This window comes from Rhea pennata, chromosome 22, assembly GCF_028389875.1.
Source record: "Rhea pennata isolate bPtePen1 chromosome 22, bPtePen1.pri, whole genome shotgun sequence".
Lineage (NCBI taxonomy): Eukaryota > Metazoa > Chordata > Aves > Rheiformes > Rheidae > Rhea > Rhea pennata.
In genome coordinates, this window is record NC_084684.1 from 4,316,902 (window position 1) to 4,341,424 (window position 24,523).

The 24,523-nt window shown below is 41.2% G+C and overlaps 1 protein-coding gene across 1 annotated transcript; it reads right to left on the minus strand.

The window, feature by feature from the left end:
- Window positions 1-1,116: 1,116 nt before the first annotated feature.
- SLC25A33 (solute carrier family 25 member 33) lies at window positions 1,117-19,735 on the minus strand. The gene is made up of 7 exons (XM_062593509.1): window positions 19,623-19,735; window positions 11,862-12,041; window positions 8,019-8,096; window positions 6,498-6,598; window positions 4,111-4,177; window positions 2,523-2,806; window positions 1,117-1,705 (listed from the first exon to the last, which is right to left on the minus strand). The coding sequence occupies exons 1-7, from the start codon at window positions 19,670-19,672 to the stop codon at window positions 1,503-1,505; spliced, it is 963 nt and encodes a 320-aa protein (XP_062449493.1). The 5' UTR covers window positions 19,673-19,735; the 3' UTR covers window positions 1,117-1,502.
- Between the last annotated feature and the right edge of the window lie 4,788 nt (window positions 19,736-24,523).

Below are 24,523 nucleotides of genomic sequence, written 5' to 3' on the forward strand. Positions count from 1 at the left end.
TCAACACCTGCTCAAGTCATGAGAAGCTTATTGTTCAGTTCAACAGCAGGGAAGACTGAAACTGGGCTCAGATGTTGTAGCATGTCTCAGCTGTCAAAGCAAATGACACTAATGAATACATACACATAGCATGGCCAAAGCAAAGCAAAAATCTAACCATTTAAGTTCTAAAGTATTTTACTCCAGCACTATCAGGAATTATACGTAGACAATACTTCCATCACAAAGTACTGTTGCAATAGGAGTTGTAAAGGAAACTACTGTAGAAGAATACTCCTTTGATACTGAGTCTGTGGAGGAGAAGGCAGATGTTGCATCTGTGATAAACAAATACAGGAATTATTCTCCACTAGACCAGCAGATCGTTCTTCTTTCCTTCAGTACTGAAGCCAGTAATGATGAAAGGAAACTATTTACGTAAGATGTGTACTTTTTTTTGTCTTGACTCCAGTGGCACGTCAATGGGGTAACTCAATCCCACCTGAAGCACTGCTCCACAAAAGGATATCAAATCAAGAATGATTATTCTCAATCACTCTCAACATACTGTAAAGCAGACTCCAAAACCGGATTCATACTCAAAATTTGGGTCCTATATGATTCTGCCTCTCTGTCCCCCTTACGTTTTAATGAAAATGTAATGCAGACGAACTCAAAACAGTAAAAAGCTAGGGTCAGGATACATGACCAACTTACTGCATCTCATAGAATTTCTTCATTACTGCTAGGCCACAAGCACCGACTGTCCTTATGCTCTCAGCCCTTCACAAACGCAATGTATAAGAGTGATCAGTCAGGAGAGATCAATTTACACACAGTAACTCAAACATGTATCCAAGTCCATAGGTACACAGTACTGTAAGTGATTAAGTTTTACTGAAGAGCCTCCCACAATTACATTTCAGTGACATTGCCACTGCAGGTACCAGAGATTCTGGTGTGAACACTTCAAACTAGAAGTGTAACAAAGTTGTCCCACTTGGATACCACAAGAAGTTCCTACAGTAATGGGTATGGTGCACCTTACGTAAACACTGAGTAACTCTCGAAATTATTTGGGCATTATGCTATTATAGTGCTAAAAAGCAACAGGACACCAGTGGTAGGAAGCCCGAGTTTCAAATTTCCAAACCAGTTTCTCTTCCGTTTTAATAGTTTTAATGAACATCAGTCCAAGAGATCACTTGATAGTACAAGGTACATTCCTTGACCACATATGGCTGTGCTTAAGGAAAAGGACAAACATATACTTAAATTAAATAGTGTAATTTAATTTAGTAGCTGTTTAATTTTTATCATTAAGTTAAAAAAAAAAGTTATAATTAACTATTAACGTTAATGAGTTGAGACCTTTCAGAAAGCATGACTCCAAAAGGAAAATATCCAGCAGGTAATCAGAGATTCATAGGTTTTCGCCAGTGCTGCCACCAGCATCAGTCTTAAAGGACTATTTGTTCAATGAAGAAATTGGTCTACAGTCCATAACAGTAGTCTTGGTTCTGCTACTTTGCATGGTCTTCTAACAAATACACAATTAACTCATAAGTGGACAACACAATGGCTGTGTTTGGTATCTGCCGGATGAGTTGGGCAAAGAGTCCTCTATAGAAAGCAAGATAGCCTTCCTCACGTGCTACCAGACGTGTTGTCTGAATGAAAGTCTTGTATTTAGTACCTTCTTCTCGCAGCCGTGTCCGTATGACCTCTGCAGAAAAATGAAAAAGAGCCCAAAGTTAATACAACTTAAATCTTCCTATTGAGAAACACACCAAGACCAGGAAAAAGTATGCACAGCCCAAGGTTATCAAAACCTTCTTGACCAGAAAGTATGTCTGTCTGCCAGGCAGTATTTTAAACTATGAAATCCTGTATACATCACCCTTTAGGCAGGACTGAAAGTTAAAGATGAGTTCCCTTTCATGGGGAATGAATAGATTATTTGCTCACTCAAGTATCTATACAACTAAATTTGCTCATACTGCTAATGTCCTTCTATATAACCATGACTATCTTTACACCTATCCAAACACAATAATCTGCTCATACCAGAAGTGTGAGCCACCACTTTGCATGCACCCTTTTTGTGTTCTCATTGTCTCATATGTGAATTCAGATAGCAAGATCTTCAGAACACAAACCTTCACCGATTTCTTCTGCAAAAAACCCTTACTTTCACACACTATACAGCACTATTCTTCAGCCCTTCTAAAAACAGAAATATATACATGCTTGCAGAGTCCCAAGCACAGTAGAGACACAGCTAGAGGTTACTAATGAGAAGTGATGTCAAAGGCATCCAATTTCTTTTATTTTTTGAGCTGTTTTTGATCAGGAAGTTCTAATCACTAACAACATGGCTTATCAAGAATAACGGGACCAATACTGAAAATAAAAAGGTATATACATATACCTCTATAATATGCACTTGGCCATTGAAACGAAGAACTCTACAGATCATCATTCAACTCAAACTAGAAGCAACAGCTGTTCTACTGCACTCATAAGTGGAAAAGTTAACATACCGTGTGGATAAGCAATGCAAGAAGCACAGCCCTTGGAAACAGCAGCAGCAAACATCAGTCCAAAAAAGTTTGTGGAGTTCCTTTCGGTCCCATTAGTAGAAGAAGGGGGCAGCTGGACTTCCTTTAAGTGTTTTTTTAAGCTTTCGTAAATAGCAAAGCAGATAATGGTCTCAGAAATCCCAGCATAGGAGGCGGTCAAGCCTCTATAAAAGCCACGGATACCTTCCGTCTGGTAAACGTATCTAGCACACTGCAAAGCATTCATAGGCTTTGAACCTCTGACTCTAAAAAAACAAATATAAGAACAAAACAGAACACATGATGAATCCAGATTTAGAATTAAGATAAAAAAAAAAACCTCATGGCTTTCAGTATAGCTTTTGTAACTACACAAATGGTTCTCTGCTTAGTTTTAGTCCAAAAATCTGGTGTATAGAGCAGGACCATCACACTAAGAGCACACCCTTGGCTTTTCTAATCCACTAATACATACTTAAAATAATTCTTAGAACTCCAGTCCTATCTAGTCACAGTTCACCACTGCTTTAAAAAACGAGCACTGAAGAGACACTGCTTTCTATTAGCTGGCAATTCCCTTTAAGGCCATCTTCAGTAGGCCAAGACACAGGTCTCCTACATGAGAAATGATCCTTTGGCTTAAGGGGCCGCATTCAGTTCAAATGTACTACCCTGTAAAGTGCCAGAATTAACACTTATAAATTATTTATAGATTGTAGTGTCTTAAAGGATCCTTCTTATCTCATCTGACATGACCTTGCAGAAAGGAATCTCCATTGATAAAAGAGTCCCTCATTGCTTCAATATCCGCCAGCGACCATGGATCACTGGACCAAAAATCTATTACTGTCAAATTCCCTCTCTGCCTCCAGGATGTATGGTTAACAGTAACAAAATTCTGAAGGATACAAGAGAACATTAAACCACTGCAACAGATTCTTGCAGCCTCTAGAATGTTTTATGAAACAAAACTAATCCTGCTTCATTAGAATTTTAAAAACATCACCCTTTCTGTTCAGTTAGCTAGCTGTGTCTTAATAACCATGGTTTGTTGCAGTAATACACATCTGTATGATCTAGGACCAGTGCTAGTTGTGTTGTCAAGGAGACTGCAACCTCATGCTCAGGGCTCTCAAATGAGCTAATTTGACACTTCCATAGTCTCTATTATTGCTGTATCAAAGCACCTCACAGTTCTTGATGTATTTATCATCCACATCAATCCATGAGGTACAGAAGATTTTGTAAGCAGGGATCTGAGGATAAATAAATTAATGCTATGCCCCAATTGGCTTAAGATCTATGGTGAAAACAAAAACTGAACCCAGCACTCAAGGCAATTTATACTTTCTTCTCCATACTAACTCTGCCTCAAATTAAGGTACAACACCCAGAATTGTAATCCTTAGTCTGGACAGGTAAAAGGATGTTGGTTTGAAAGGTAGATTGATTGTCAGGGAAACAACAGAGCAAATTCTACCACAGACCAAAGAGCCATGAGTAGAAAGGACAAAGTCTAGCTTTCCAGACTCTCCTTTAGCCATCCAGTCTCTTTCAATCAATTACTTACTTCCGTTCTAGCTGCATTCTGGTTTTCACCATCCATATGGGATTCATCAGGGAATTTGTGATAAAAGCTAAAAGACAGAAAGGAAAAACAAAATATAGCTGAATCTAGGCTGATGTACTGCAGTGGCAAATATGAATCTTAGGAAATATATAAAAAATATGAACCAATATGAACCTCCACTGCATAGTTCAATTTACCAGTTCTATCCATAAGTTTCAAAAGACATGCAGGTTTGTAGCTTACAACTCCTTTCTTTCTACAGAATGATGTTACACAGAACTTCAGAAGGCAGTGACCACTTGCCCTGTAATTTCTTATAGGATGCTTCATGTTTGTGTCTGGTATTGATATGTACTTCATGTACCTGAAGACTGCTGTAGACCAGGTATCTTATTTAGTGACTGGGTTTTACAGTAAGAGATGAAATGAAATCAATGAAGAAAATACATGTGCATTAGTTTCCTCCCTCCAAAGGCTCTAGGTGGTGCCACTGAGCCATCTCACTAACAAAACCCAGCCATTGGAGAGATTGTTTTTAATGATTACAGTTCAAGACTGAAGCTTGAACTAGAAGAAGTCTCCTACAATAATTTTCCCACAACAAACTTTCCCCTTACTGAGAGAAAAAAAAATACAATGAACTAGAACAATTTGGCTAAAACAATATCAAAGTTTTGCTGGTGTCTATCAGTATTTTCTTACTGGTTAGAGAAATATTACTGTAACATTTCAGCTGGAAAAAAGCTTACTCCAAATTAGAAAAACCCAACAACTTAAATACATTTTTAAAGTGCTGAACACTAAAACAGTTTTTCTAAACAAGGTAAGTTAGGAGTTAGTAAAGACCTGGGATTGATCTCTGTGTGAAATCTGCCTTTGGCCTCCTCCAAAAGTTGATTTTAATATACTTCCAGTAACACTCAAAGGGTCACTGTCCTTTAGACAGGCAGGCAAAAGGACACATTGCTAGTCAATGTTCTGTAGCTGCAATACTTTGTCTATAGGTTCATGTTACTCTTATCAAAAAAAAAAATCTATTAAAAACCCCCCACCTAATGTGATTATAGTTTCAGCTGCTCTGCAGTATTCAATGTGGACACAGTGTAGAAATGTGAAGTCTGTTCCCATACAAGAGATATAAGATTGCTATAACTCATGCGCAGTGGTACTATTAGACCCATAAAAAGTAGTGAGCCAGCAGAGTATCTCTGTATAATCTGTTGGGTATGCTGGCACAAATCTCTGCTAAGACCAAACTAAGCAGATTTCCAACTCCACCAATATGTCTTTAGTCAAACTGCCTTATTACTTCAGGCAATGTTCACATCCAGCAAGGCTCAGAAATTAGGGACCATAGGCTTGCAAAAGCTACAAGGCACGCAATTGTCAGCAATTAAGTACTGAGTTCACCAAATGGTATATATTTTATATATCTATATACATACACACACGTGTATGTATATGTATGTATATATGTATGTGTGTGTGTGTGTATATATATATACACATTCATATACACATATATATACACACACATATATATGGTGTCAGGCTCTTCTGCAAAGTTTGTACATGCCTTCCCTTTGCCCCTCAAATACTTCTGAATGACTTTTTGACGAGATACTGAAGGCTTTCTACAACTACATTACATAACACACATGCAAAACCTTTTCGTATAAACTTCTCTTTGGATTGCACTGATACTTGGTTGTTCAGGTATTACAGAAAAGCAGATTTACTTTTTTTAGTAATGCTATGAAACACCAACTTCAGTTCTTCAGAGGAGCATTCCTTAACAGTCCCTAAACAAGCTTGCCAAGTACTCCCATTTTGTTTGTTTGAAAGGAATAGCTGTTTCCAGCCTAGTAGATTGTTTTTAAATAGTCTCTGAACTTTGGCTCCTTAGGAGTGTTTTTTACATATTGTTTTGTGAACTCAATCACCTCTCCTGATCTTACCTTTTTATAGGGACCATTGTTAAATATATTTTTTAGAAAGAAATTCTTTCTGTACCTTGCAATAGATTCTAATAGCTCCTGGCACATACAAAACCAAGTATACATTCCCAGAATAAGCTAAATACTGGCCTCTGAACTCATTCATATACTAAAATTATCCTGAACTCTCAGAGTAGACTGGCCTATTAGGCTAGGTCCTTTATAGACTGACCAAAAATCCAGTATCTGCCTTATTCTACTAATTTTTCAACTACTGAGAGGAAGAGAACAACTCTTGCAACAATAACAGCTTTGAATACATACTTTAAAGTATTAAGAGGTATCTCAGAGCCACACAGATAACAATACATGCATAGGCTGCTATTGATGGGTGGCTGAAGAACAGGGTATTGCTGCAGACTATTTGGAAGATGAATTACTAATACATACCTGCAGAACCTGCAGAGCAAATGTGCACGATGTTGCTGTTGGGCACAAAGATGCCATTAAATCGCTCTTTGGCTTTGGAGTAACATGCAAAATAGACAGCCCTGTGCAAGAAAAGGAGGGAGGAGGGAAAGCAATCTAATACAGAGGACGTCAAATTAGATACATTGCCATCTCACAGCTTCCCCTCCCCCTCTCCTCCATCCAATAAAAAAATGTTCAAAGGGACCTCCACATGATTGCTTCCATCTGCAAGGTCACAGGCTCTCCTTTGCTACACTATAGTGCCATTATCTACTTTCCACAAAGTAGAAAGGTTTTATATTCACAGAGTCTGAAATGGGAGGCAACGTGGTCTTTGAACAAAGCCCATTGAATTAGATACTAACACCAAATCTGGTTTTAAACACACTTTGTAACCTCAGGAATGTCACTTTCTTTCTCTATGCCATGTTTTCCCTACATTTGTTCAGAACTATAACTGACATAAGAGCATTCATGCTTTAAACACCTAACTCTGGACTGAAGTGAAGAAGGAGATTACATGCCTCAAATCTCTATGTAATGCACGTGACTAGACAGAAGCTCAGAGCAGGATCTGCAACAGTCAATATGAATGAGAAGCTGCCTGAACTATATTCAGAGTACAGCTCCTTGAAGGCGAATGCTAGAGAAAACAAGGAATGGGACAATCATAGATGTGTGTGGAAACATCTTTGAGGTTATGCAGCAGCAATGCAAGTGTGTGTCCCCACTGTCTCTCCTCCTGCCCCTTTTACTTTTTCATCTGAGAAGAGTTCAGGCAACCAAGTCCCAGAAAGATACTCCTGTTTCCCCTGGCATCTGGCCCCTACTTAAGTGTTTGCCAACACCATATATTCACAGGTAAAGTGATAGATCCTATTAGAGAAATACAAACATTAATCTACATTTTTTTCTGCACCTATGTTCTTCTGTTTTCTCAAGCATATGACCACTTCCATGAGTCACTGCAACAGCCACTTAAATGCCTTTAAAATATATTCTCTCTTTTAATACCAGGCTAAAACCTCTCCTTTTTTGAGGATAGGATCACATGGCATAAGCAAAAAGGGAGTTCCACTGACAACAGAAAGCAGAGAGCAAAAGAAACAGCTAAGATAAATGCACAAAATTTAGACAACCCAATAAAATACGAAAAATCTGGCAGATACAGGTTTCATTCATAGAAAGACAGACACTGACTTTCACATAATTCCATCATTTTTTCTGGGTAGAAGGAAGGAATATTGACAAGAAATAGGTTCTGAATATATTAGCTATTCGTAAACATTACTGACTAACAGTGTTATGCAAGTATAAAGCAGATTTATAACTTATTGGCATATACACACTGTGCAGTCTGAAACTGCTTCACAAAGCTCAGTTTATGACAGAATAATTGTCATCTATTCTTTACAGTGCATCTATTTACACTGCATTTGTGATGTAACATTTGGGTTGGTGCCTTTAAATGTGCCTTCTAGCAAGAGTTTAACTATTTACCTTGATGGTGCCACTCCAACCAAGTTTGGACCCAGCCCTCGGAAGAGTGACCTTGGTCCTTCTTTTTCCAGAATTGACCTTAAAACAAGAACAAACAGAAAAAAAAACCACAGTATTTGAGTTAAAAGTTATATTTCTTGTTCTAGCACATAGTCAGGCAAAAGAACTATGCTAAAGAAGTAAGTATTCATTGTGAACCTGGTAGCTTTCAGACTACATAATTTAACTGAAAATTAGCAAAATGAGATACTACTGAATAAAAGTCACTAAGCAGTAAAAAACTTCAGTGTGTGCACCATATGACACAGGGTTATAATTCCCATTCTTTGAAAGCTGCCAGGAACAGAATTAAAGAATTTTATGGGGAATGCAAGGCTAGTTGACTCTTCAAAGAAAGTATTCTTGGCATTCTCTATATCTAAACAATTCAGGAGGTCTTTTTTCTGAAAAGAGTGACAAAAAAAAAAAAAAAAAAAAAAAGCCACATCCCCTTTACAATTACCTAGTCATTTTTCTGTCCCCACCCAGTCCCAATCCAGGGTGAAAGTTGCATGTCACAGCTGTACTATAATCTATGTTCCACCAGGTAGTTTAGGGATGATTGTTTTGGTTTTGAGGGCATTCAAGAGTTCACATACATTCTTCCCAAGGAAACCCCAAATACAAAGGCACAGTTGTGAATCACTGCCATTGGACTTCATGATCTAGTCTAAAGTGAAGACCAAATGCATTTTCCTGCAGTTTTGCAATTGCTACAACCCAGGTTTCTAAAGCCGTTTTCACCTGTCTTCCTCCATGCTTCAGAAGCCACAGTGAGCTGGGACCAACTACTCTGAAGGATATGAACTGTTTGGACAACTTCCCCAGTGGCTACCAAGTTTGGTACAATAATTTGCTTAAGTGCCTCACCAAAAGAGACTTATCTTGTGCACAAGTTTTTTGAATGACTAACAGCAGACATATTTATAATAACTAAAACAACAAACACCAATAAATAGCCAAGTATTCATCCACTAGTGACTGTCAGGTATAGTCCAGTAACGACTGGGAATTCTGTGCACAGTCTGTTAGGCTGCAGCCCTCTTAACTGAAATAAGACATGTCATGTGAAGACCGTGCAAAAAAATCCAGATAACACCAGGATCCAGGGGTAGTTCACGTGCACCTGTTTGAATTACCCATTTTTCAGAGTTTGCTTTCTAGGTCATTACCACTGTCAGGAATGTTCCCCACAGATTCCAAAAACAAGCTTATTAGAAAGAAGAGGATATAGGAACTTCTGAAACACTTTTTCACGGCAGAGCTGAACTTTCTCTGTAAGCTCCAAGGCTGAGTGTCTCCAAGGAGACAGATCTACCAACTACTTGTTCTTTGTCACTTAACAGTCACGACTGCAGCTTCCAGCTGAGGTGACTCATCAGAATCTTAAGCGGATTAGACAAAAACAGCCTGTCCTTCTGGAGTGCTTTCTATTCAGTAGCAGGCTTAACTTGCTCTCCTGAGTACCTACTTTCTTTCTATTTACAGCAGCAAAAGGGCTTTTATATTCAACATCTTTAACTCTTATGGAACAATTTTATATGTAGGGCTCTAAAGGCTGCCTCTTTGGCCATACAATTTTTCTAAACCAGAGGGTCTAAGTCACATCCATTGTTAATAATTATCATATATGTGAAACCAGGATTGAGAAATGAGTACAAGAGGGTAAACTGCAAGAGACTTACTTGCTCTTTTTTTTTTTTAATATATATTATCAGAAAGACCATACTCAATAGCATCATCTGTACTTCAAGGACACTGCCTGCAATGGAATGACAAATGGTATGATTATTTTGCTTTCACTTCTTAACATTCTGAAGAAGGTAGGTAGAAAGCTTGCTGATTTATGCAGCTGAGCAATTCCTGAGGTAAAATGAAATCAACAGCACAGTCACCAAATTTAATGACCTTAATATATGTACTAAAACGTTGACCCAATCTTAACCCATTTGCTCTCTCCCCAAGAGGACAGCCTCAGGGAAACAGATGGGCAGAGAAGATGAATTAAGAGCCTCATATGCCTTGAAGTTGTACGTTCTTGTAGTTACAGTTGCTTCAGGTTCAATGGTGCACAGTGAAAATGTGGGAAGTGAAAGGAACAGATGTGATCAAGGCAACTGGCACTACCGTCCACTTTGAATCACGGATTGTTCTAGACTTGCCAAACACTCCTTTGTCTATTCAGAGGTAAGAGAAGTGGTGTTTACAAGAGAGACTCTCAAGTCCCAGAGTGACTTTAGCCATCCAGATCTTCAGAGAATTTGAGTTAGCACTGTACTGTTATATAACTGTGCAGCTTCACCAGGCAATCTGCCAGATGTGTTGGTCTTACATAAATCATTCAACCTGTTTTGCTAGTCAGTATTGTCTTTGGCATTTCTACTACCTGATCTAAGCAGGACCTCTCTGCATCACCCTGGGGCGCACAATGATCCAAATCAACTCCTCATTCCGTTTGCTTGAGGTCTGAATCATAAGTTTCTCCTGCTTTGATATTAAAAACAAGAAAAAAGTAGTAGAGGTTTGGCCCTCCAAGTTGCTGGTAGACTGTACAACAGCTCTAAGCTAGATGATTTCCCATTTCACTCTATGAATACACATCTGAAAAGGGAGAAGCTGGAGCAGCAAATGCTGCAGTCTGAACTACAGAAAAGACTTATAAGAAAACTCCTAGTAATACAGATGTAGATAGGATTGATGCATAACAATTTGCTAAAGCAACATACTAACAGCAAACAGAAGATAGCTCATTAAATCAGATGTGGATGAGGAAAAGATGAGAGCTCACAAGACCCCAATTACACATTATATTTTAGAAACTGGTTTTGCAAAAAGTGTCCTTCCTCCATTCACATAATTTCAATTATAGATAACCCACACACAAGTGCAGACAAGAAATGCTTAAAATATATGCGAACATTTAGGTTGAAAGAGAACTTTGAAGGTTACCTGGTCCAAACTGCTGTTCAAAGCAGAGGCACCTTCAAAGATGGATCAGAGGCTGACATGTATCACTAAGTGCAGAGAATTAGAATCCTTCTTACAATGCTTGTCTTTTAAGGTGAAGGAAAGGCTATAGGCTCTCCCTTGTATATGAAACTCCAAAGAATGAGAGCTTCAGGATAAAAATGGGCACAATTAAAGCTTCCCTCCATCAACTAGGCAAATAGCATGGGCAGAAACAAGCACCTCTAACTACTTAAAACAGACTGGGAATGGCTCCAGGAAAGACAGAAAGAAAAGGTACATGGTTCATTCAATCATTCAGTCATTGTGCCAGGAGTCAGCCCTGGCTAATAAGACTTGCCTGTTCCACTACTCAAAGATGACAGCGAATTAAACATGGAGATTCCCGTGAGAAGACAATGATGACAATTCCCATGTTAAGAAAATGCCTTTCCTCTGGAATATTTTCTATGATAGCTCCAGCAAGCTGAGGTACATACAAATACACAGAATATACTACAGACTCTTGATCCTTGGAACGTATTAACAGCTGGGAAGCTTAAGTCTGAAAAGTTGATTTAAAAATAACACTTCCAGACACTCATACAAATCAAGTCTCTTTGGAAAGCTTTGAGTGCTGAAAATGAGTTTCTGTGGAAGTTCAAACACCTAGGAACCCTAAAGATACATTTTTAAAGAATAATTTATCATTCCACTGCTGAATGCATATGGCCAACTGAAAGACATCCTTCCAGTGCGAGTCTGGAGCAAAATCTGCATTCCATGTTTGTGCAGAGGAACTCAAATTCAGCTGACTGGTGTTAAGCAATGCTGAATGATAAGAGGAGCAGCACTCACTTGAGAACTCTGAAGAGCCCTGGTGATACAGATGTTGGCCTGACCATTCCTTCCCCACTGATGGTCCCTAGGTGGACTTGAGGGTAGTAGACAGCTCGGAAGGCTAGCTTTGAAGATTGGAGCCTAGTCTTTATTACTTCCAAAGGACAAGTAAAGATGGCACCAACTGTTCCTCCGCATCTGTAAAAGACAATGTAAACAGAAGACAGTTTCAGGGAAAGGTTGTTGCACAGATGTGTCAAATCACAACAGCATAGAGTATAAATCACAACAGCATAGAGTATAAATAAAAACTGAAGATTTGACTCTGTTTTGCAGTATTGACAAATAATTAGGATGGGGGTAGTTTCAGCATCAGGCAAGGGGAGAATGTTCCCAAGCTTTTTTTTTGGGGGGGGGGGAGGGGGGCGAGGAAGGTTGAGAAATTATGGTCATGTGTACTAACTGGAGAAGGACAACAAAGACAAAACAACAGCCCCAACAACAACAACAATCCATGACTGATCATCTGGTGGCCCCATGACAGGACTTGGAATTCTGCCTGTAAAAGCAGAAGGAACCACGTTCCAGAGGTTATTGGCCTAATACAGACATATCCTTGGATGGATTTTTCCTATGGGAAGCAGGAAGCTGGAGAAAGAGGACAAGCCATTGGGGATTAGGACACTGTAGGCTGAAAACCCAGCAATAGAATTCTCCACCATTTCAATACTTAAAAAGATTGTTTACAGAAATAGTAAAGATCAAAGCTACTCCTCCAGATTAGACAGGTTATATTAAAAACATCAGATACCAACATATTTTTGGATAGGGGAGCACAAGGAGGAGAGAGGTGGTAGAACTGTATAACTGAGCAGAATGACAGGCTACTACGGATAAACAAAATTCTCATATTCAAATAAAAGAAGCACAAATATAAAATACATATGTTAAGAAGAAATCAATGATCCTGTCCTGCATAATGACCATTACTTCATCTAACAATCTCATATTTGAAATTAAACTCACAAGGTGGCTGAAAGAATTGAAGTTATGGTTTTCATAAGGACATTTAACTTGGTTCATCCACTGTCTTTCCAACAGTGCCATGTGTCACAGTTGCAACCCTTCTCATTCAGTTATTGCTTTCTCACTGCTTTCATCTTTTCTGTTCTTATGCTTTTTTCAACATCTTTCTTTAACCCATGCCTACCCCCGGAAACCATAGTACAGAAAAAAAGAAAAACATGGCCTCCAGCCACTAATTATTGTTATGAACTCTCCTAACTCACATTTCTGACCTGGAGACCTACTGTAAAAATAGCTCTCAAGCACATTAGAAAATAAAGAAGTTTGAAACAGGATGGAGAACTTCCAGGTGCTTAAAAAAAAAAGAAAAAAGAAAAAAACACCCTCCAGAGATCATTATCCTATGCCTCACTGCTTCATAGAACAAACCAGATGTTCTGTTTTACGCTGTGCAAGAACAAATTTTCAGTTAACTCTCCTACTGCACCCTTCCCAAGAAGGAAGGCTAAGGTTGCCAGTCAGGACTGCATGTCAATTTGATGATTACTGAGAATTAGATGAGATCTGGATGTCCCAGGATAGTGAAGGAGAACCACTGACAGCAGTGACATTTACCAGTAGTATCAAAACAAGCTACAGTAATCTTTTTGAAATAAAACTGGTATTAGATACCACTGGTGTTTATGACCATTGCCCTAGGATAACCACCAGGAGAGCAAAGCTGGGAAGCTCCTAAAGTTAGCAAACTGGCTGTATGAAAAAGTTCTAGATTTATCACAAGAAAACGACAGGTTGTGCTTCATGTTCTGCAGCAAAAACTAAAGGATCAGTTTAAAGAGTTCTCTGTTCTGCTGCTATAAAGGCATACGCTCATCTTAATGCAGTTAGAGCTGCACCTCAGAAAAAGTATACTGCGCCAGAAAATATGCCTGGGTTCCAATTTTCATTTTCATCACTGGTCTGGAAAATGAATGATCAACCCCTTTCTCTCCCTGCCACTGTTTCTCTTTTGGCAGAACGGGTAGTTAAATACCAAACTTCAAAATTAAAAAACAATTCCAAGGTTGACTGAAAACCACATACCCAATACCTAAGTCCTATTATCAAACAAGTTAGGGTTTAGGAAGACTTAAAGATTTTAGTTTTTATAAGGGCATTAACTACAACTGAACCTAATGGCAAGGAACTATTTTCTTTGTTTACACAAGTGCTGAAGTATGTTATTCCTTCAAGAAGCTGTGTTTGCAATTTCCTTAGAAAACACCATGAGTCAAAAACTTCACTCTCTTTGATGTTAATGTGAAATTGTAATTTAAGTATTTTTCCATAGAGGGAGGAAGGGCAGAACTATCCTATCCTTTGATTTATGCATAAAAAAAAGCATTGCTCACTAGAGTCACAGTAAGCTTGCAGGCAAAAGTTTGGAAATAGAGATCTATAGATGAATATTAAGAAAGGTACATGCATATACTTTCTAAAGCCCTACCAATATCAGAATTGTTTTACTAGGAGAATTATTTAAAATTATAGGGGAAATGGCAATTAAACACTGGCCAAAAAGAAAGAGCTATTGATACATACTATTTTATGAATGCTTTATCTGGTACAGCTTACTTTGCTTGCCAACCCAGTATGTCTTTTATCAAGCAAAAACAATTCTTTGCCAAAACACCTGAATTCCTGCATTTATACTAAATGGACTCATTACTCTAGCTGTACAAGTAGGAAAACAAAGTTTCTTTACAAAGATCAAAACCTAGGGAAACACAACTTCTCATTATGGTATTCATGTACTGTAAAATTCTGTTCAAGTACACTATCCCAAACACACTTTTTCAGATACAAACATATTTAGTAGGAAAAAAATTCCACGTTTCACCAAGTCTGGCAATATGATTTAAAAGCATGCTTCAAATGAATTTCTTCTTTAAACTCATGCTCCTTGCTCTTCCATGCTGAAAGAAGAAAAAGTTTAATCCACACTAGGAACAATCCATACATTCATAGTGACAGATTATTACGAGAAAAAGCTTTCGCCTTCAGCCCTTTTAACTCCCTTAAGCTTTGACTGCTAAATAAATTCATTAAGCTGTTTATGGGACTAGGTACATAGCAGCTGAAGTTGTCATTCGTATCAAGAATGCCAGTGTTCTCAGAGACCTTATCAGTCTTTGATTATTTTGCGTACTGAACCAGGCTTGGACACAAGCCTTCTGTTCTGTCAATACTACCCTGGAGAACATTGCTTCAGTGTATCCTTCTGTTTTGTTAGATGCATCTCATGTTCCCCCAAGATCTAGTATCAGAGGCATGTGAGCAACATAAGGATCAGAAACAGCTCCACAAGCAAAGCCTTTGCTGCTCCCAAAGCTCAAACTTAAAAATAGAAAAAAGCAGGAAGTGTTTAAGGATGCTTCTCGTAGATACTCACCTGTCACGCCTCCCACTATTTACACAGAATACAGACAAAAGCCTGCAAAATTAACACCTGAATCATCAACATATTCAAGTAAAAATAGCAATTTTTCAGGAGCTCTACAAAGAGGATTCAATTTCCTTAACTCCCTATTCATTTATCTACTAGCCCTCCACACCACTGTGTACTGTTTTCCATCCTCATTTATTTCATGTTCATGAACATTAAAGTAATAGTTTCACAGCAACATTTCATAAATTCAGAACACAAATTCCATTACTGTTTATGAACTACAAGCTGCTTGGTCTAGAATGACATCTCAAGGTACAATTTTCTAGCTGCTCTGGTAAGTTCCCTTCTGCATTATCTATCCGCTTGCCTTCCTAGCCCACTCCTTTCCTTCCACCTTTTTATTCTGATAATCCAGTTAATCTATGCCTCTTTCACTATGTACTTCTGGAAAAGCACATGTAATCCTCTGATATTCAACACAATGAACTAGTATCTGCATCATCAGTTTTAACAGCTCAGAGTTAATGTTGTCAGTGTGACATTTGAGGAAAAAAAAACATTATCTAAGAAAGCAATTCTCAAAATGTCAACAGGGTGTGTAAGTTACGTCCCTAATACAAATACTCAGCACAGAGTTCAAGCAAGGACTTTGATGTATTGAACATCTTGTTCAGATAAGTTGATTTTCCTCCAGATGAGATTTCTATGCATCGTGTCCTGGTGTTGTTCTATTCCCTGGAAAGATGGCTGAAAATAACATGTTGTGCATAAAAGAAACACTTTATATTCCCAGGGTGTTCCAAGTGCCTAAATCTGGGAAGAAAAGAAAAACAATCAACCTTCCTCAGCTACATAAACAGCCCTAAACCATGAGCCTATGAGCGTGTAGCCAGATAAATCTGATTTTGGAAAATTTTACCCTGTAATCAAAATAAAACCTCTAAGTCTTTGTACTGATTAGGGCCAGATTTTTTTTGTATACCTGTTGCTGAACTACAGTTCCAGAGATACGCAGTGTTTATTGCACTAGCCTCTTGCAAAAATCCCAAAACAATGTTTAATCTGTTTTCAGTAAATGGAGAGAAACCTCCTCAGAAACAAAATAGGCATCTTCTACAGGTCACGAAGCAAAAACAAGAAGAAGTCCCCAGCCATGCTTTGCATGCATCATGGATGCACAAATCCCTTCAGTAGGACACATCCAGTAATTCATCAGCTTTGGTCTGTCACACACAGTTAGAAAAACAGAATTTGTCCTTCAGGCTACAAATACCTCTTCTATTTACAAGCTGGGCCAGGCATATGTTGCCATTAGAGCGGTAAAATACAATTCTCTACTTTTTAATGTCCAAGCAGAGCAAGCAAAGAAACTCTTGGCCTGAGGATATGAAATATACCAAACTGCTCATGAAAATACAGAGTGCACTACAAAAAACTGCAGAAAATTTATTTGCTTATATAAAAAGTAAACATTCTGTTTAAAAGTCATGCCAAGGCTTTTAATCTCAAAATCCAATTACTTGTTCTCTTGCTTCTCACTTTCTATCTTTACAAAGTCCACCCCCAATATGCCAATGTCTTGCACTCAAAATCAGCTCTTGACACCCACTAGAACAATTGATATAGATGATGCCAAAAATCCTAACTAAGAAGAGTCATTTCACCTGTCTTAGATGTAACCACTGAACAATATTCTTAATATGGATAACCACATATGATGTTGAATAGAACAGGAAGTACTGCAAAAATCATCCAAACCTTAGATGATCCCTCATTAGAGTACTATTGACTTTATCGAGATCACAAGGAAAGATGACTAACTGCTCAGCTAGAGGAATAATCACAACTTATAACCTAACCCGATACATTTTGCTGTGTGAGCATTTGAAAATAACTTTTCCTTCCTAAAGGACAGGAGCTACTCTCAACACCTAACAGCTAATTTGTGAAAGACAGGAATCAAGTGAAACGCTCAAGGGGGGAGTGTTAGTGCAAATAATAGTCCTTAAAGTCTGAGACCACCTTCTTTCATATCTTTCTAAGTACTCATGGTTATTCCAGATCTACCCACCTTAGCTTTGCCCATAACCTTGCTAGCTTGTTGACTTACCAAATTTTACGTCTCTAAAAGCTGACACCAAATAAATCTATTCTAGGAAGAGTGGATGGAGGAAGAAAAAGGATAAACTCCCTAGCAAATGGAGAAGGCAGCTGCAGTGTGAAAACTGGCAAAAACACTGCAGTGAGGATGAATGCACGTGAACCAAATGAAATATTCTTAGCCCTTGTCCAGCCAAATGCCAGTGCTGGCTACCATCTTCCTCTATTTTCATAGCCAAATACCTGGGTCTAGCGCAGATGCACCACTAGCATCAATCAGCAGCCGTGCCACTATATAAATGCTAATAGTTTCATGTTAGGTGGCCAAGCTACTCTACAGCAAAGAACTTTGTCAAATTTCTTAATGATGAGAAATGCCAAAGGCCAGGCTCCTCACCTCAAAAACACATGCTGAGCTCAAAGGACACCATTCACACTGTTTAAACAGATGTTGCTGTGGCAGCCGTAACAAGGTATTACTGACGGAACCACCACAACACACTAGTGGGAAATTCCGTTTCCACTCAACACTGAGAAGACAGGGTATGTTCTCACCAACTAATTTGATTAAATCTTTCAACAATTAATTCTTCTTTCAACAAAAAGCCAATTGTCAGAAGCCAGAACTAGCCAGTCAGCCATGTGATGAGGCATCAGTAGACAAACTAAATTTGCTATCTCATTTTCCTTTCTGTAACATCACCATAACATAAATGATAGTACACTTTTCTGTATCTCTTAAATAATATATTCAGAACAAAAATCAGCCCTACAACGAATCTTTAAAGCTCTCTGTACCCCAAAAGACTGTATCTCTTTCCCATGCTGTATTTTCACTGCCGCTTTTGAAATGAATCAATCTCATTCTGACAGAAAATGGTCAAGAGGACATTCTCTGTGGGCTTCCTTTTTTTCTTCCCACGCACAATTCAGAAAAGCTCAAAACTGACTTTCCAGGCATGTTGCAGAAGATGTTGGCTCATTAGAATCTTTAGAGAAAGCAGAGGGAGCACTAAATAAATACAGAAGAGGCTAGATTAAAATGCTGATGGGTGAGATGAGTTATGTGAGGACACCTAGAGTGCTGAATAAACACTGTAAGTATCCAAACAACCTGCGTACACATATCCAAGCGCAATTTCTGTAGCAGGCTCAAGGCACTACTCTAATGCAAATAAAGAAAAAAACAGCTTACTTAAAACAACGCATACTATTCCAGCCAGCAGAAGGGCAACGCCTCCGGAAAACTTTGCTTTCTTGGTTTTAATATTTATCTTAAATGAACTTAATGTTCCAAAGAGATGCCGGAGGAGACTGAATTCTTCTGTTCAGCAATGGAAGAAGAAACAATGGCCTACAGGTTAAATCTAGCAACCAATTTCTTGTTGGCTTCTGAACTATTGTTGGCTGGCAAGTACTACTGAAGAATATTTTGCTATACAGATAGTTTAAGCTACTATATAAAAAGATTTGTGATGATGACAAGTGTACACAATAGTACTTACTTTCTACACTGCAGATATGTATTTTTAAATATTTCCACTATAAAATGATTTTAGTGGACTTCTACGAAAGTTACCATAGAAAGCTACCTAACAAGGGATTTTTTTTTTTGTTTAGTCTTTTAACACAACAAAAATTAGGAAGCTTGCAATTCCTTAAAAGGAGGGATCCAGTACCCCTTGGAAATTCACTTACTCAAAAGTGTCAAGATCTTTCCTACCTCTCTGATTTTTTTCTGTTTGGAATACTCGGTTCTCAGGATAATTATACGAACCGGCTTCGCTTTCCCACTCTTGCCTTCCCAGGTTTTACTGAGGCACTGTGCGAACACTCACCCTTCTTTACAGAACCAGGGTACGGTCCGAGGGGACGCACAAAGCCTCCCGGCGGGGCACACTTGTGCGGGCTGCTTAACTCAGCGGGGGCCGCGTGCGAGGGCAGGACGCGACTTCACCCGCCAGCCAGAGCGGCCGCCGCGGCGCCCGGCGCCGTCCTCGGGGCCGCCGCGGCCCTGCCTCCTCCCGCCCCGCCCGCGCCCCGCGGCGCGGCGCCCGGCGGGACCGCGGCCCCCGGCCCCGGCGCCTCCTGCCGCCGCCGCGCCACAGGCGCCGGCCCGGGCCGGCCCAGACCGGATCGGCCCGAACCGGCCCGCCGGGACCTGCCCGCCCCGCGCCGCTCGCTCCGGGAGGCCGGCGGCTGCCCGCGCCCCGCCGGGCACTCACCCTCCGGCGAAGAGGTGCAGCAGCGTGTTCTCCTGCGGGGCCCCCGCCATGCCGGCCGCGCCGCGCCGCCGGCAGCCCGAGCGGCAGCGGGAGGCCGGGCAGGGCCGAGCCGGGCCGGGCCGCGGCGCGCGCGTGACGCCGGCGGCGCCGCCTCTCAGGGGCGCGCGCGTGACGCCGGCGGGCGCCGCCTCTCAGGGGCGCGCGCGTGACGCCGGCGGGCGCCGCCTCTCAGGGGCGCGCGCGTGACGCCGGCGCGCGCCGCGTCACAAGGGCGCGCCGACGTCACGCGCGGCGCTGCGGGGCCCTCGGCGGGCAGGGCGGGGCGGGGCGGGGCCGGTTCGGGCCGGTTCAGGCCGGTTCGGACCCGACCGCGCCAGGCCAGGCCAGGCCGCGCCGCCCGCTGCTGAGGTGCGCGGGACGCCGACGGGGCCTTTGGGTTACTCGCGTCTCGCAGCCGGGATGCAAGGAGCGTCCGCCTTGCTGCGGGAGAGCCAGCGGCCCGGGGAGCACGTTAAAACCTGGAACGGGCCCTCGGCCGGCGCGTTTCCCATGTGCACAAGTTTTCCATTACCCTTGAAAATGGAATGGGCTTCAGTGCAGGTTCAGACGTGAAATTTGCACCTCCCTTACAGCACAAGCCAAACTTCCCAGCCTGAGCACTGCCAAAACTTGGGTGCGCATCTTCCCAGGGTTGAGCATCCAGCTTACTCAGAAGGGAAGATGGTTTAAGGCTTAAACCAGTACCTAGGCCCGGGCTGGTGTCAGTGCAGTTTGGCAGGGCCTGTCCTGGATCCTCAGTCTCCAGAGAACGGTCCTTCAGGACGTTCGCTGCTTTTTGAGGTGACAGTGGTGAAGCCCGAGAGTGCTCACCACTGTGTGGTCTTGTATGGTGGCTGAAGGTAATGCTTTACTGAAGCAGAATCAGTCTAGTGGACAAGGGTGATGGGATCCCTTGTCTGTGGAGTTTCCTGAGACTGAGGAATGAATTAGGCCCTGAGTAAGGCTTTGTGTCGTATTCACGATACCTTCGGACTGGAGGAATTACTTCCTAGAGGTGCAAATGCCCATTTTAATACAGCATTCAGTGCAAATGAAATTTGAAGCAAAGTTACAACTCTAGCTGCTTGGCCTCTATACAACCTGGGATCCTGAGGATCCCAAAATATCCATCCAGAGTCTGTAAAGTTACGCTTTGTAATGACGTAGAATGCATAGCTCAGGTGCAGACAGCTCAGTGGATTTGCTGCTTGTATCAAGGAAGCAGTGCCTGTCGAACGGAGAGATCAGTGAAGAGGTTTTTCTAAAGTATAATCCCAACAGATCATGCAAATGAATCTGAAAATAGAAAAACCTGAGGAAGAGATGACTCAGGAGGGCTGGTAAGCTCTGCAAGGTTATCAGAATGTGGACCACTCTATTAACATATCTCTTGTGTTTGCTGATGGTATTGATCCAGGCACCTCTAGTCTTTGGAGGCCAACCTACTTTATAATGCCTCTCACCAGCCAATAAAACCATTGACCTTATCACAATGACAAAAAACTTCCAGCTAGGTATAAACATTGAGAAAACACCTCTGTTGCACTTGGTAACATATCAATGCAACCAGAGGCTGGCTGTAAAGAATCCTCTGTTAAGATTTCCTGCTAAATACTTGGCTATTTGTGTTCTTTCAAGACCTAATATGCTGTTATGGAGCTGGCCACTATAATGGGTAGAGTGTAAATATATAGTGGCTTGTTCAGGAAATCTTAAGCGGCCTGGATGTTTGTTGTCCAACAGAAATGCTTTGATAAGGTTGAGTGTCCATCAAAGACAAGAGAGGTAGGTACATGTCAGAGCCCAGCTATCTATATGACAATTACAGGTAGAGGTAGTTCTCATAGACTACAGGTTTCTTCATGGAGAGGAAAGTTCTAAATTTGTACTATTTTCCTGGCATTCAGTAAGTGTATCCCCAACCTATTCTGGGGAAGACATACAAAGTAAAGGAGCAAAAGGCACCTATGCTCAGATGAACGCAGTCCTAAGGTATCTAAAACCAAATCTCATGCACAACTGTGGGATAAGATCTCCATGCACAATAGCTGTGTGACACATGCACTCTGCAAATGGGCATGTACTCACATAAGCGCACACGTGCACACTGGAAGCTGGGCCCTATGTTCTCCCTTATACATAAAGTACAGATGCACAAGTGCTGGCCTTTTGTGTTCACACACAGAGGACAAGTACACACAATGACATGGACAGGACTTGGAAGGCTCCCCACACACATGAGACCAATTTTGAGCCCTAGTTTTATCCTTCCAGTTCCACAGAGACAAGGCAGCCCTTCTCAGAGTGCGTGCATGTGCACAAACACCACAGTTTGTGGAGAGCTATGCAATGACAAGAGGTTATTTATAACCCACCAGAAAACTGAGGAAAGCAATTCCAAGATCAAATGGGTTTGTTAAGCCTGGGGAGGTGCCAGGGCTTCTTTTACAGCATGCAAACAGGAAGCTGGACCTGAGTGAGAAAAGATAATCTGCTCAAAGCAGGGGGCAGAGAGGAGGAAGGAGAAATTGGTCTGCCTGGAAAACAGTGAATGGGGTGATGAATGGGGTGGCTGTGACATGGGAAGGAGAGGAAGGAGGTGAGATGTCCAAGTAGAAGAGGTACTCATCAGCTGTTGTAAGGGCACAGAGACGTGGGAAGCTGATCCTGACAGAACCTGACAAGCCAGAGTTGTGCAAGCTGTATGTAAAAGGTTGGGAAGCTGCTATGGCAAGAGAAGAAGCTGCAACTTTCTGGGTACAAAGAAGGAGGGAAAAATCAGTTTCTCTAAGCATCCCGAGCATGCCGGTCTTGCAGAATGTGCACATGGGATGGGTGTCCTTTCCCTCGGTGTGTTTTGTTCTCTTGCTCTCCCATTGCTCTTTCCCTGTCCCTGCGTTGTGCACTGTGAGGAATCTCTTTCAGCTGTCACCTGATAACTGGGCAGTGGGCTCGTCTGTAAGGCAACAGGCCAAACAGGAACAAGAGCAGCTGACAGATGGGAGGGAAGAGCTAGGGCCCTTGTCTCGGGCTGCAGCCCACGCAAAGGGGTGTGCGAGAGGCGTAGGCTCAAGACAGCCACTCACTGAACAGCTTCCCAGAAAACTCCCTAGACAAGGGTTTGTAGCAGGCCTGCCTGTGATCTGAGACCTGGGGAAGGATGTGTCCCCAGAGCTGAGCTGTTTTTAAACACAGCCATTTCGAGCCACGGTTCGCTGACTAGCATGGCAGGGTTACGCAGGCACGAGGGAGGTCAGATTACAGTTCTCTAGGTTAACGCTCTAGGGCCTGATTTCTAGTTCCTCTATTTCTGTGCAGGGCTAAACTGAGATAGGACAGATTAAGGTCAGCAGACTTCACACTGTTTATAACCTTGGGTTTAATGTGTGCCCTCCATCCTATGGCCACAAAGATGGGCAGCTATAGAAAGCGGCCTTTGAAGATTGGTATTTTAGCTCTATAATTTATGTGGAAGAAATATAAGAGATGTCTGACTCCTGCTACCCACAGAAGCAGCAGAACCACCCATACGTCGAATTTTCATCCACCACATCCACAGCCCAGCATTGTAACTTAAATGTCCATGGATTTCAGCTTAATTTAATACATTGCAGCAGCTAGAATAGAGTTTCTTAGGCAATTACTGAGATTCTGTGCCACCTAGACTCTCTTAATTAATACTTTTCTGCTTAGTTCTCTGTTCACTCTAGGGTATGAGACATATCGCAAATTATCCCCACTAAGAATTTTTAGTTTACAAACTATTGAAAAATGAGAGTTTATATAATGACAGTGAAGTAATGACAGGCAAGGTTGCCTTTATGGTATATAAATACGCTATTTATGGATAGCAGTGCCTATAAAGAATACTATTTATAGGGGAGGAGTCTATACTAATATGCCATACTGGTTGGAGCCAATATTTTGATTAAAACCTTGTCTTTTTATCTGATGGCTCATTTACACTAGAGAGACTTCTGAGACTAAAGATACCCCCGCAGAGCCCTCTGGTGGAAGCACTATTTAAAACCACAGAAGGACTTTTCTGCCACCCCACTATTGGCAGCTTCTGGAAATGACATAAATTAAGGTGGCAAAAATGTTCTTCCATCACCAAATCTGAGGTTAGCAGAGAGTTTGGTAGCATAGCTAGGTCAGAAATAGCTTACAGTTTTCCATTCTTCTAGGTGATAAATTATGCTAGTAAAATTTACTCTTTGCTGTGTTTACCATTGCCAGTAGCATAGTGGACACAGTAAAAGACACCTACCTACTTCTCTTTCCAAGCTCACTAAGGAATCTGTTACATGCAGTTCCACCTAGGTGTCTTGACTGGGTAATTTCAATATGCCCATAGCTGCAAGAGAAGCCTTTTTGACTAAGGACCACTGTCTTTCCAATGTAACAGCTACAAGTTACTGTACTCAGAATGACTCCAGGCTCCAGACATTCATGTAATCTACATTGGCTAAATTTAGCCCTAGAGATCAGTTTGTACTGGTGGGCAAAGGCAGATTGCATACACCTCCCGGAGCAATGTGTAAGCTAACGTTGCACATTAATCGTTAGCCTGTGGTGTTTGCGCTACCTTCTGGACTACAGAATGCTTGCAGCTGTGCTTTCCTCTAGCTCCCATTCCCCAGCAGAGAGCACTCTAAGACCAACATCAGAAGCAGAACCACATCAGAGCAGTGAGGCATTAGGCATATAAGGTTTGATTTTTACCAGATTCTGTGCATTTTCTGTGGCTGCACTTCCAGTTTTGCTTATATATGTCTATCATCCTCCCTTCACTCTTTGAAGACTTTTTCTCTTGTGGCTCCTCTTTCTGTCCGTGAAACACATCCCAAATGGGAAACCAG

What these genes read in the sequence shown, in the direction of transcription:
- SLC25A33 (XM_062593509.1), bottom strand. Translation starts at nt 19,672, where the DNA reads ATGGCGGGGGCCCCGCAGGAGAACACGCTGCTGCACCTCTTCGCCGGA. An exon ending in CTGCACCTCTTCGCCGGAGG is followed by an intron (nt 12,042 to 19,622) that starts GTGAGTGCCCGG and finishes TGTCTTTTACAG; the next exon opens with ATGCGGAGGAACAGTTGGTG. An exon ending in TTGCTCTGCAGGTTCTGCAG is followed by an intron (nt 4,178 to 6,497) that starts GTATGTATTAGT and finishes TCTGTCTTTTAG; the next exon opens with CTTTTATCACAAATTCCCTG.